This window comes from Anabrus simplex, chromosome 1 (assembly GCF_040414725.1).
Source record: "Anabrus simplex isolate iqAnaSimp1 chromosome 1, ASM4041472v1, whole genome shotgun sequence".
NCBI classification, from domain to species: domain Eukaryota; kingdom Metazoa; phylum Arthropoda; class Insecta; order Orthoptera; family Tettigoniidae; genus Anabrus; species Anabrus simplex.
The window spans coordinates 1,751,678,110-1,751,693,092 of record NC_090265.1 but is presented as its reverse complement, the minus strand read 5'-3'; the positions used below and the strand labels follow the sequence as shown (position 1 = coordinate 1,751,693,092).

At 37.4% G+C, this 14,983-nt stretch overlaps 1 protein-coding gene across 1 annotated transcript in view; it reads right to left on the bottom strand.

The window, feature by feature from the left end:
• Positions 1 to 5,633: 5,633 nt before the first annotated feature.
• Positions 5,634 to 14,983, bottom strand: part of GEFmeso (Guanine nucleotide exchange factor in mesoderm) — a 199,584-nt gene continuing 190,234 nt past the window's right edge. Inside the window, exon 13 of the mRNA XM_068226715.1 lies at positions 5,634 to 14,822. Within this exon, the coding sequence (XP_068082816.1) occupies positions 11,970 to 14,822 (2,853 nt within the window). The 3' untranslated portion in view covers positions 5,634 to 11,969. The remainder of the gene's footprint in view (positions 14,823 to 14,983) is intronic.

Genomic DNA, 14,983 nt, shown 5'->3' with positions numbered 1-14,983 from the left:
TCAAAAATGATGTTACAGACGTAAAATTTGATATCTGGAATCTAATTTAAAAGTAAAGAAACACGTTTCTCGGAAAATCCAATGAAGGGGGGGGGGTGAAAGAATTGAAAAATTAATTGACTTAATTGTATGAGAATACATACATCTAATAAAAACAGACGTGACCATTGGTATTTGGATCTCCTTTAAAAGCAAAGAAAAACGCGTTTTGGGGGGAACCCATCTTGGGGGGCGGGAGTGATAAGGAGTTGAATTCCTTTCACGAGGACACATAAATCAAAAACTGAAGAAGTTAGAGCCGTGATAATTGGTATTTAGAATATCCTTTACTATTAAAGGAACAAGTATTTTTTTTGCCGGATAATTCACTTGGGGAGGGGGGGGGAAGGAGTGTGAAAGAAAGTGAATGAAAGTGAATTATTTTTATGGGGATACTTATATCTCAAAACTGAAGGTAATAGACGTGAACATTGGTGTTTGGAATCTCCTTTAAACATAAAGAAACTCGCCTTCCTTTTATTTTTTTTGGGGGGGGGGTGTTAATAAACTTAACGGCGGTGGGGTGTAAAAGGAGGTGAAACCAATTGATTTTACTGTTCATAATGTACTTATAAGGAGCCTCCGTTGCTCAAGCGGCAGCGCGCCGGCCTCTCACAGCTGGGTTCCGTGGTTCAAATCCCGGTCACTCCATGTGACATTCGTGCTGGACAAAACGGAGGCGGGACAGGTTTTTCTCCGTTTACTCCGATTTTTCCTGTCATCATTCATTCCAGCAACACTGTCCAATATTTCATTTCATTTGTCATTCATCGATCATTGCCCCAGAGGAGTGCTTCGGCAGCCGGCACAATTCCTATTGTCGCCGCTAGATGGGGCTTTATTCATTCCATTCCTGACCCTGTCGAATGACTGGAAACAAGCTGTAGATTTTCGATGTACTTATTCTGATCATAAATCGATCATTTTTAATCTTTCTTGGGTTCGTTTTCAACAGCCATCTTTTCCTTCGGAGAACATTCTTAGATTACAGTAGATTCTCCTGGCATATAAATAAAAATTTAAACAAATTTGAAATGAACGACAGGAATGAGATTGACCGTGCAATTGTACATCTCTATAATAAGGTCGATAATGCACGGAAGTCAGTCATTCGTATCGTCAGAAATCCCGTACACTTGCCTATCCGCGACAATTGTGCTGGTCACATTGTCAACAATGACAATGGTAGCAGATGTAATTTACCGCCAAGTAACGGTCTTGCATCTTGCGGTGGGGTCCAGAACATCTAATAATAATAATAATAATAATAATAATAATAATAATAATAATAATAATAATAATAATAATAATAATGATGTTCTGGACCGTCGTCAAATGTGCGGACCGCGGTGGAAACAGGTCCTGGACGGGTAATGACTAAGAATGCAGTCCGGCCGCGGGTTCAGTACCGCCAAGGCACCCAAGAAGACACCACGCCGGATCTCCTGAAGGATTTGATCCATATTAAAAATGCTTATAGGAAAAGATGGCGAAGATTTAGGGACCCAACTGACCGGGTGGAATACCTGGATCTAGCCCGGGAAGTACGAAATCGATTGCTGGAAAGAAAGATTGAAAATGGGAGGAAACTTGCCTTAATCTATTAGAAAACGAGTCAGATCGCGAATTTTGGCGGATTCTCGCAGAAAACGAGTCAGATCGCGAATTTCGGCTGATTATATATAAAACAATAACCATTCAATTCTAAATTTCAGCGTAATACCGTAGCGAAGCACGGGTATCTTGCTAGTTTATATATATAAGAAAACATAAAGGTCCGATAATACTGCCTTGAGGAATTCCCCTCTTAATTATTACCGGGTCAGATAAAGCTTCACCTACTCTAATTCTCTGAGATCTATTTTCTAGAAATATAGTAACCCATTCATTCACTCTTTTGTCTAGTCCAATTGTAAAAAAAAAAATTTAAGCATATGACCATTGTATTTAGTTTTAAGTTATAATGTTTAATTGGTTTAAGGACTTGACCTTAAGATTATTATTAGGCTGAAGATGCCCAAAACTAGGGCGAAACATGTACCTAATTAGTATATGTAATTCATGTAGGATTTAATCACTACAGAATATAATTGTACTGAATAGGTGGACACAGTAAATTTTATTCTTGAAAGAATTTTACTTATTGTTATCTCCAATACAGATATGAGATTAGTTACTTGTAAGTGATATGTTCCGAGCTGTCAGCGAAGAAATGGCATGGGATGACATTAGTAGACAAATAAGTTTGAATGGCATCTTTAAAACCAGGAAAGTTGGAATTCAAGAGGACAAACTGGAGCAGATATTCATTCATAGGAAGGGGAGTTACGGATTGGAATTACTTACCAAGGGAGATGTTCAATAAATTTCCAATTTCTTTGAAATCATTTAAGAAAAGGCTAGGAAAACAACAGATAGGGAATCTGCTACCTGGGCGACTGCCCTAAATGCAGATCAGTATTGATTGGTTTTGATTTTGTGAATTTATGTAAATTAAGATACCTGCAGTGTTCAGAGCTCTGCATGTGTGGAGAGACACAGACAATGCTACACCTGCGTACCTGTGAACTGTGCCCAAATCAAGAGTAAATGGTGTGCTGTGAAAGTAGCCCATTTCTGGGCAAAAATCATCTAATCAGAGACATGTTATTTCTTCTTCTTCTTCCTCTTTTATGACCACATAGGATCACTTTAGTCAGTCCGTCGTTCAGGTCTCTTTGAAGGGATTGTTCGGGCTTTGCGGTCCTTCCAGTACTTCTTCAGACGCTCCAATATTCGTGCCCTTTCCTCAGTTGAAAATATGCATGTTGTTGGTTTGTTTTGTGTAAGGGTAAAGCAGAGGTTTGTATTCTTCAGTTTTGTATTCAATTTTATCTTATTTGTGGTGTCTTCTGTTGTAAGGCCTATTTCTGTCAGATCCTCTCTTACTTCTCTGATCCATTTACATCCTCTTGTGGTACTTTTTGAGATGGGATTGTGTTGTACTAGTTGTTTCAGAAGTCTCGAATCCTGCATCCTCATGATATGTCCAAAGAATCCCAGTCTCCTCTTACGCATAATATCTGTAATGGGTTCTAGTTCTTTGTACACAACTTTGTTAGGTATTAACTGCCACTGTCCATCTTTCTGGTATTTTTTGTTGATGCAGGTTCTTCCAATCCTCCTTTCAATTTTTCAATTTCAATTTTCAATTTATAACATTCTTCTTTAGCTTTGTATCTTATTGCTTCTGACTCGAGTAAATAAATAGCTGTAGATTATAGTAATGCATTCGAAATAATACATGTAGTTGTATGGTACAATTTGCAATATCTCTCGGGAGACACAGACAATCAGCTCTGTGCACATGGCAAATAATAGAGGGAAAGAAGTAAGAAGAAGTAGCTGGAACTATGAGCATCATAACATGATGTGGTATAGGGAGTACAGTATGCTGGAACAGGTAGAACTTCACCAAATGGAGATACAGGCATACATCGAAATGCTGAGAGCAGGTGGTACATTTTCTTTTTTGTAGTAATAATGTTTTTGGTTTTACGCCCCAGTAGCTACTACTAAAGTATCAAGCAAAGAAGTAAATCTCTAATGTCTGAGGTCCTAAGTGAACTTTAAGACATCATATCATGACAAGAAGATCATAACCGTTAAGTTTTGTTATTATATGTAATTTAATGTTATAATTATTCCTGCAACAATGTCTTTGTCTGTTATACACATGTTTTAGTTATCACATAATCTGTTTAATTTTTATTTGGCTGAAGATGGCCACTAAATGGCTGAAACTAGTCCCAAGACTTATGTAATATCATTTACTTTATATATTGTATAGTCAATTTATTCTTATAATTGCACGTCAGTCTCTTTTTTCTTAATCTGCTTACCCTCCAGGGTCGATTTTTCCCTCGGACTCAGCGAGGGAACCCACCTCTACCACCACAAGGCCAGTGTCCTGGAGCTTCAGACTCTTGATCGGGGGATACAACTGGGGAGGATGACAAGTACCATCCCAGCATTTGCCTGGAGGAGAAATGGGAAACTACGGAAAACCACTTCCAGGATGGCTGAGGTGGGAATCAAACCCACCTCTACTCAGTTGACCTCCCGAGGCTGAGTGGACCCCGTTCCAGCCCTCGTACCACTTTTCAAATTTTGTGGCAGAGCCGGGAATGGAACCTGCGCCTCCGGAGTTGGAAGCTAATTACATTAACCACTACACCACAGAGGCGGGCATTGCACTTCAGTACGGAACAAAAATGAAATTTATAGCTTGTACTGTAATTACCTGTGATCAGTGCCACTATAGGAGGAACACCATGGTTCTGCTTTACCAGTGATTAGTACTATTATGAGGGAACAGTGACCTGGATTTTAAACCCCTTTGGAATACAAGCATCATCCCAGAAAATAAGACATTGTGAATTGGATCCACTGATTTCTTTTTAGCGGATAAATTTTGAAGTTTTAATTATAGTTTTGTTGCATTTCATACCATTAGGGACTCATGACCTAGCTGTTAGGCCCCTTTAAACAACAAACATCATCATCATCATCATCATCATCATCATCATCATCATCATCATCATCACCACCACCAAATTTTGGCAATGAGCTATTGTGGCCTCCTCCTTTGAAAAATTCAGTAGGGATCAGTGAGGGGAGAATGCAGTATATAATTGGCTGATGTGGCAATGTCTTGTCCATGAGGATCCACAGCATTTTGAACAATGGTGCCAAAATCATGACTCCAATAAAAGAGATCACAGGAAAGAAAGAGAAAATCAGAGAAGAAAATTACCACCAGGTTCTACAATGGCAAGGAGCTTTGGTAGTTTTGATGCGTTAGCACTATCTCCAAGATTGGTTTCTTCACACATCTAAGAACTCTTAATCGGTGACTTTGATACATTCAGAGATTATCATTATACATGTCAGCGAATGAATGCCTATGATTATAACAGGACTTTCAACTAAATAAACCATCAGAGTTTACAAAATGTTTTATTGTTCAATATTGATGAGTGAACATTTCAATTTAACACTAATAATAAACTGGGAACAACAATACTATGTTTATTATAACTTAAGTAGGTATTATTAGAAATGCTATTTTACAATAATAATAAACTTATCATTTTAACATTATTTGGCAGCCATTATTAAATCGCAATGACATAAAGAAATAATGTACCTCATGTTTAAATCAGTTCATTTAACAAGATAAAAATAATCCTGTTAATGTAAGCTCCTTGACAAAAATAATATTGGTTGGGAAAGAATTCCTAACTTCTTCAAATTCTAGAATTGCAGGTTAAATTCATACAAACCAAAATAAGGCAGTTTCATTATTGTATGGCACTAAAATGGGCCCAGTCAGACATATCTCTCCATCTACATTCAAAATTACTAAAAATTGCCTCTGAAAGCTCTGGCTTCAGTGTGTTTTTGTTTTGCCAATCCTCGTAGTGCAACAATTAACAAATACTATGGTGAAAGTTAAAATATTTCTTGAATTATATATACTGACTACACTGTAATGTATTGGTCTGATGATTTGTAAACTACAAAATACAGTTAAACTTTGTTAAAGACTCTTAACGCACACCTGTTTCACACTTCACGTCAGATAAATTCCTGTTTAGAGTACCTCATGGTGGTGTCTTTATATTTTCAAGATTCAACTAAGACTGGGGCCATTGTCAGCATCTCAGTAAGTTCCTCTAATCTCCAGCTAGATCACCAGGAAAAACCACTGTGACCATCTTGTTGGTCTCCACCGTTGGCTGTCCTGAGAATGGTTTTCCGTGGTTTTCCATTCTCCCCACTAAAGCGAATGGCATGACAGTTCCTTTTATAGGCCACGGTCGGTTCCCTCTCATCCTTCTCCACACCTGAAATCACCGCAACGCATCTTCTGGCCTGAGAAAGGACGTCACCCTGTAGGAGGCCTGCCATAAGGGTATGGAATGAAAAACATTTTAGTAGTAGTCGTAATAATAATGTTGTTGGCTTTACGTCCCACTAACTTCTTCTATGGTTTTCGGAGATGCCGAGGTGCTGGAATTGAGTCCCACAGGAGTTCTTTTATGTTCCGGTAAAGCTACCAACAAGAAGCTGACGTATTTGAGCATCTTCAAATACCACCGGACTGAGCTAGGGTTGAACCTGCCAAGTTGGGATCAGAAAGCCAGAGCCTCATCCTTCTGAGCCACTCAGCCCGGCAGTCATATTTTTAGTTTTGTTGTGCATTCACAGATTAGTCTTGGAAAAATGCATCCTAGGTTATAGGGATTCTACCATACAAGGAACTTTGAGTGAAATTATTCAATAGGTTATTTGGTACAGATTTTCATTCTACTTTGGTATATTTGAGACATGAACCCAAATTTTGTTGTGAAACCCCTGAAAATTTTGTCACAAGCTGCCTCTGAATGCAAGTTTAAATATATATTGTACAACTCTTTCCATGCTACATATCCTATAAACACACTGCATTGTAATAAAGATGTGACACCAAGAAATAATTCTATCACGAGAAGTTTAGACCTGTCGTGTGAAAAGTGTCTTAACAAAGTTTTACTATAGTACAAGTCCATCCAATCTTCATGACTGAGAAATCAGTAAAACTAGACAATGAGGTCAGACATCTTCTAGAAACTTCTTTTGTTTACACCTTAAAGGGAAGGGATAGGTCTCCATTAGCAAATATACAGTGTCAGCATCTCAGTAAATTCCTACTCTAATCTGCAGCTAGATCACACTGCATTGTAATAAAGATGTGACACCAAGAAATCATTCTATCGTCATATAGTAAAATTGTGAGAATAATTTAAATATTGGTTCAGATTCAATTAATAATTGAATTTTGAATATTTTTAATCATTCTCAACATACATTTCACATTACTTGGCATGGAAAGCTCAGAACAACATAATGGCCAAATTTCCAACCTAGTATTCAGTTATCATACTCGAGGCAGATTATTTTACTGCCATCCCTCTTAAAAACGTCAAAATCACACTTGGAGGAAAGTCCATAAGTAAAAATAAAACAAAAGGAATTTTATATCACAGAAATGATTTTGGTATTTTATAATTCAGTTTTAGAATGTTCTCAATCAATCCTCCAAATCACCTGAAAATATTAGTGTGACATTCTGTAAATATCGAGGTACCAAATTATTCATAGCTAACTCTATGATTCTGTCCAAGATATAGTTAATAGAACATGATGCTACTGACCTCATAGCTTCTGACCAGCTAATCAACAGTTGTTATTTTGGGACAGTACAATGAATCTCACTGCTAGTAATGCCACTTTACCAGACCAGAACTGCCAATTTCACTAATGATAACTCTTCAAATATCCTCACAAGGTTGAGTATACCCCCATTCTAGACCCTAAATCCAGTCTTAAATTTATGATATAGATGGCAGCTTGTTGCATTAACCATTAGCTGAATGATGTGATTGACTTGAACAAGTTAACAGGCTCATAAGTTTATTATTCCACAGTTGTAATTAACTGGTGATTATTAGAATAAATATATATACTGGTACGAGATTAACGTAGACCTGCTATTATCTTTTTTCACAGCAACCAACAAAAATTTGAAAGAATATAAGCGAAAATATTTTAATATTGTGTGGAGACACCCGATTTCCTAAAGGAATCTATATTGTAGTATTTTAGTAGCCTATGTTATGAATGCACAATCTGTTCAATGTGGTTAAGTGTATAATAGAACCACAAGTCCTAACTTTGCCACTACTAAAGACAAATAAATAAATAAATAAATAAATAAATAAATAAATAAATAAATAAATAAATAAATAAATAAATAAATAGATCAGAACAAGTAATTGCTCCAGTAAAATCTCTGCATCTCCCACCTCTGCTTTGGGTCACAGGAGGATTTGCCCTAGGAATCCGAATCATTGGGGGATCGGGGTTTGAATCTCACCAATGACTATTTCTGATGTGATTAGTTCCCATGTTTTACCACTTTTACCACTCACACTCCTGAAAATTTTTTGAGTCTCTGGTAAGACCCCAACTAGAGTATGGTTCCAGTGTAGGGGACCCTCACCAGGATTACTTTATTCGAGAACTGGAAAAACTCCAAAGAAAAGCAGCTCGATTTGTTCTGGGTGATTTCTGACAAAAAATTAGCATTACAAAAATATTGCAAAGCTTGGGCTGGGAAGACTTGGGAGAAAGGAAACGAGCTGCTTGACTAAGTGGTTATGTTCCGAGCTGTCAGTGGAGAGATGGCGTGGAATGACATTAGTAGACAAAGAAGTTTTAGTAGTATCTTTAAAAGTAGGAAAGATCACAATATGAAGATAAAGTTGGAATTCAAGAGGACAAATTGGGGAAAATATTCGTTTATAGCAAGGGAAGTTAGGGATTGGAATACAATAATTTACCAAGGGAGATGTTTAGTAAATTTCCAATTTCTTTGCGATCATTTAAGAAAAGGCTAGGAAAACAACAGATAGGGAATCTACTGCCTGGGCGACTGCCCTAAATTCAGATCAGTGTTGATTGATTGATTGATTGATTGATTGATTGACTGATTGATTCTTATCTATAGGACTATACCTTGGGTGTGTCTTCACTAAGAGACACACAACGTAGTAAGTTTGCATTGTTTATTGACAAGAATTAATGAGCATAATATTGAGGAGAATGAGAACGTACTGTAGAACTGTATTCCAACTGCTTACATTTGTGTAATTGCTCTCAGTTAGCTTTACAATAATTTGTTTAACACTGCTTTACTTTGCTGCACTCCAGAAAAAAAAAATATTGCTGTCATCTTCAGAAGGAAAAAGGCCTATAATGGGGCTCTGATTTGCAGTAATTTACAAGGACTTTCCACACTGTTGTTCACTTGAGTATTTCCCTTTAAAGCATTTACATTGATAACCCTACTCATTTTCTTTGCTCTGAACTCTCCAAAGTTCAAACAGAAAATATATTTTAGATTCATGGTTACATTAATTATTGTCTTTATATTACAGAATTTGAGAAATAGGTATACATGTTGCACCTTACACACATTTGACTACATGGTCGTATTGGTGAAGACCACAGTGATAAAATACTTTTCTCAAAAGGAGGATTATTTTCCATGGACTACATGATATGGTAGAGGTTGAATATGTGTGAGTCTATATGGGTTCCAGATACATGATTCAAAAAATTTGACACTCTATCCCACATATAATTTGTGAAAGCATAACCTGCAAAAAAGCTACTATACAGTACATCTATTGCATCAAAATAAACAAAACATGTCTTGTTCAAGCTTCTAACTACATTTATTGTCTTGTTATATTGAGGACAGAATTTTCAACAGTTCAGATGAAAAACAAAAGTAGGGCAATTTACAGTGGGGAGAGGTACAAGAAGATGAACACAACAGTGGAGAAACAAAATCTTTATAACACGTGGTTTTACACCACAACAAATTCGAAATGCTTATATTTATGTTGGCAAAGTTTTAAATATTTATGCCCATCTTCAGTCAACTCCTATACAAAAAAGGTAGAACCAAGCTCAAACTTAAAAGTATATTTACAACATATACAGCTTACGTCCACATATTGCGGTAGGAAAATGTCTAAATTTGTTGATTACACTTGGGTTAAAGCATGGATAAAATTCACAAATAGAGCTTATTAACTATGTACCCTTCACATTAAACAGCTCACTTATAACATTCTCTTAATACATCATAGGTTTTGTTTCTTTTCAATGAATGAAAGAGAGAAATAAACAAAGAAAAGGATCATACTTCCAAATTATCATTAAGAAATAATATGCGACGGTCACCAGGAAATGATACCTTAATTCAGAATGTCATTTTTTGTTTATTTTATATTTTGAAAGTGCTTCAACAATCATTTTCTTGATAACAAGAAGTCTCTTAACTTTTTCAGTAGAAAAGGGCTTTTTATTAGGAATCCATCTAATGAACACTATATAACACTGTACACAAAATCTTATCCTATCTCATAAAAATTGGTAATTCACTAATGACATAATTGTAAACAAGTTTGTTTGATTTTAAGTCATGAATGTGCCATACTTTTTTTTATTGACTAATAATTTTAAAAAACTGTCAGATTACTTGTCTATATAGACAATCAGAGGTTTTTTAGATTTTTAAAGTGTATTCATAATTCATAGGACAAATTCCAAGAAGAGCCGGGCTGAGTGTTTCAGATGGTTGAGGCGCTGGCCTTCTGACCCCAATTTGGCAGGTTCGATCCTAGCTCCGTCCGGTGGTATTTGAAGGTGATCAAATACGTTAGCTTGGTGTCTGTAGATTTACTGGCATGTTAAAGAACTCCTGCAGGATTAAATTCCGGCACCTCGGCGTCTCCAAAAAAGTAGTTAGTTCCAAGAAGCTTCAACAATAGCACATGAGGATGGTTTTCTTACTCTAAATCAACAGAGACTATACCACAGATGACATTGTAAAGAATGTTCACCAAAAAAATTAGAATTTGTATGTCATATTACTGTTTGTGTGTGTTATGTTTAGGTTCTACTGTATATGTATGAAGCTGAAGATAGTCACAAAGTGACTGAAACTGATACTACTTTTACTAGATAGGATAAGATTTTGTGTACAGTGTTATGTAGTGTTGATTAGGTGGATTCCTAATCAAAAGTCCTTTTCTACTGAAATTGGGAAATCAACACGGATCATAAAAATTATAAACTATGAAGTCTTTAGCATGAAAATTGAACATTTTGTCATCTAACATTGTTGGACATAATTTACCTAAGTTGTTAGCATGCATAGCCTGCTTTTCAGAGACATTCCAATGCACACTGCCATCTGTTATTGATGCTAGCATAATGTAGTTTAAGGATCAGGGTAACAGATGGTGCTAAAATTGAAATACAGATATTTTTCACCACACTGCGTTCTATCCTCATCTAGTAAAATCTCACTGCACAACTTCAGGCATAATTTCCCCAAAAGAGTCGCATATTTAATAAGGACTTGCATCATTGCAATGAATGAATTTCTTCATTCAAAATTTCACTTCAGTGTGAGAAAAACCTATGGGTCAGTTTTTTAAACCAATTATCATTTACTGATGATCTATTTTAATCAGGTGCACAGCAATACAGAAATACAAAATAGGCCATAATATACTGCAAATGGAACTTCCAATGACTATATAAATAACAACCTACATCTCAAGAACTACAGTATATCAGACTTGGTCAGTTGGAAGTAATGATCAACATTGTTGGGAACCTGTGATTAATGCTTTGAGCATAAACAAAATATCTATATTTTTAAACAAAAATATATGTATACAACTGCCCTACAAGAAAATTGTTGGGTGAAAGTAAGTGCCACTGTAAGTGATATGAATATTTTCATAAAGATACTGAAATAGGGCAGCATCCTTGCCTTAGCCTGCTCATCAGAACTGTACATACTAGCAACATAGTCACAATACCAGTAACATCTTCCTGACATCTCATTTTATTAACCATAGCAAATTTTAATCTCTTAATATGGCTAACTGAGATTACTAAAAAACGAAAAACAAATAACACAGGACATACAATATATACAGGAAATGCCTCAAATTAGATCAAAAGCTTTATACAAGTCATATTCAACAATAAAAATACATATATGTAGGATTGTAACGGTAATTAATAAAAAAATTCTGTAGCATTAATATACAGTATCTCAATATTCTGCTGTTTGAAAGCAGTATTGGAACTATGTTGCAAATACTAAGGGTATATCTTTTGCTCAAGCCTTAAAGCTTCAACAATCTCAAGTTAAAATTCATGGCAACGTACTTGATTAAAGGAGAGAGATTTCAAAATCTCTGTTCAAATCACACCTAGTCTTACTCTTCCAAAAGAAGGTTAAAACCTAGAGCACCTCAGTCATCATTAGGACCACCTTGCAGCTTCCCAATGACATGTTTGACCCAGCCACGTTGAGTGGCACTCTCGTCTGAAGGGCTGCAACAGTCTGCTGGACTTTCTCGACTTCCAGGACTCACTTCAATGACCGTGGATGCTGCCGAATGCTGTGAACTCGTGTCGCATTCATCCTCGCGAGATGATGATCCGCCAGATTTCCACAGTTCAAGTTCACGTCGTCGATCCCGGATTGACTTGCTTATCCCTTCTAACCCACGGACTAAATGTTGCTCTTCTTTCTGATACTTGGAGCTTTCTTCAAGAGTTTTTAGTTTCTCAACTATGCTTACTTTGGAGGAATTACTATTGCCAAGTACTGAAGTCTGAACAAGTTTACATTTCAATATATCAGGTTTAGCAGGTACTGGAGGTGGAACTTTAGCACTTTTCCGTGGTGTATTAGCGACTACTGAATTATTTTGGGTGGGCGGTGGTATTTTTGAATCGGCTGTAGATGTAAAACCATTACATGAACTTTCAGATACATCTTCGTGATCACTGAAAACTGCAGAATCTCTGAACATATCGTTTTCAAGGAAAGACTCCATAGCTTCAAACGATCTTTCATAGTAACTGTCAGCAGATCCATCACTTAAGTGATGATCCTCTGATTTCTCAACAGTAGAAGTCTGAGGTATATCACTTAATTCAGTCGGCCTATCTACAGAAATTATTGTAGTCTCTACACTTCCACCAAAGCCAGAAGTTTTTTCTCCTTCACTGGAGGATGTAAAATTTGATGAAACTGAGAGAACAGAATCTGGACGAGTTTCCGAGCTAGGCTTTTGATGTATATCTGGAAATAATATTCGTGGATTTGCATAGTCAGAACAGTGGGCAATACGTGCTCCCAGACTTGAACTGCCCTGTTTGTAAATTGGTAGTGGTGCATTGGGAGTACATGGAATAGGCGAAGGTGTTCGATGACTGGGCTCATAACTATCTTCTGAGTCTTCACCCATGATATTCTTAATTCTTTGCTTGAGGGTCTTACTGTATTGCCTTGCTAAGGCATACACCAAACGACTAGCTCTTCTTTCTCGCTGCAAAATATGTTCATGCTCAACTTCCAAATCATTAGATTCTAACGTTTCAGAACTGACTCTCATTCCAGCTAATTTACTGCTAACACTTGATATTACATGTTTTAGAGATGCTTTAGAGACGGTAGGTCGGTAAATTTTGTACTCTGGGTGTACATTCAACTCGTTAAGGCTTGCATTAGGTGTTGCTGTGTAATCTGTCATACATTCCTCCTCGGTTGTATCTCCACTGATTGGGAAACGGTGGCGTATGTGACATGCGCCACTTTGTTCAATATACCTTTCAATATCGTCAAAGTTTATCTCTGCAGGCTTATCAGATGCAATAGTAAATGGTCTATCTGAACATGTTCTACCATCCCTGGACAATAACCTTGTTCTGAAGGAGCTTTTGTTTACTCCATGCATGAGACGATGTGGGTGGCCGTGCTTGATCTGAGATTCATGACTTAGCTGGAAACTTCTTGGAAGGGAGCCTGACTTCTTACTAGGTGTGGCTAGATGTTCTCCCTGCTGTTTAAGCCACACAGCAGGGAGCGTGGGACTACTCAGAGTATCCAACGACACTTCGGACATAGCAGGTGCAACTGATGATACTGTATCTCTCCTCTCATCCAGTCCATCACGGCATGAGAAAGATTGAGTGCGTCGCAGGTTCCTGGGTGGAGGCAGAGTTGGTGCTGCTCTCTCCCCAACTTCTTCACTCTCAGCCAACCTATGTATCTCCTCTTGCTGCCTTCTCACACTCTCCCAGATCTGCTGCAGGTTATCGTAGTTGCCTGAGCCCACACTTTTATTACTACTACTGTCCTCTTTCCCCTCAGTTACACTTTTTACCTTGCCAACAATACCGTACTGATTCCGTTCTTTCCATGCAGTAGAAGTATTAGCCTCACATTTTACAGTCAAACACGTGGTTGCTGGAAGAGAACCTCTTCGCAGTGGGTCTGCAGTTCTTAAAGAGTCCACTGATTTATTACCCTGATTACTAACACTAGGCACTGCAATATTCACACTAGAAACTCTATTATTTGCATCTTTATGATAAAGCAATGTAACATAATCTGCATCACCACTATCATCATGATGGGAAGCACTTAAACTGTTGCGTTTCAGCTTGTTAACAGTGGAATTTACAGCTGCACTCTTCTGTTCATTCCGTAATGCTCTCATGTGAGCATGCCTGTGAGCGCGGTAGCTCTGGCCAGCCGTGTGTTTGAAACCGTTGGTGCTGTTAATGGTAAGAGTTTCATATACACCATCTTCATCATCAGTGGTTTCATCTTTACTGGTGTTAGCAACTGTTGCTCCAGGACTTGCAAAACGATGCCGGAGATTAACATGGCGTTGCTGCTTCTTCAAAATCTTCTGAAACTCATGATTCTGCATTAGAAGCTGACTTACGATCTCTTCTAGAGTCTTAGCTTCAGTTTCTGATTCTCCACCTGCAGCTTCCATTACGTCCTCTCCATGGTTGGGTTCCGATACACTGGTAGGATCAGCATCTTCAGAGGGCATATCTTTCTCTCCACACTCGCTGTCCATGCTGTCGTCCAGTAATCTTTCATCTTCCTCATCCTCTTCATCCCCCTTACTTGCAAGAGATACCTCCAACTCATCTCCTAGAGACCTATCATCACCATCTACACTTGGAGTTTCAGGCTCTGGTGGTGCAACAGTCAACTTTGGAGGGGTATCAGCCTTACTGTTGTTACCAGAAGAATAGCAGCCTGGTTCAGACTTACGACGCCAGCTACCAAAACGTTCCTGAGGAAGAAAAAAAAAAAAGTTATAAGTACAATGTAATGTGAATCCACAATACAACAACTTACAAATGAACGTCTTTCATAATAATCAAAATAACGAGCGATGATGATCATGTCCATGGTCTTAAAAGAATAAATGTTATGGGATAATTTTCTTTTGTA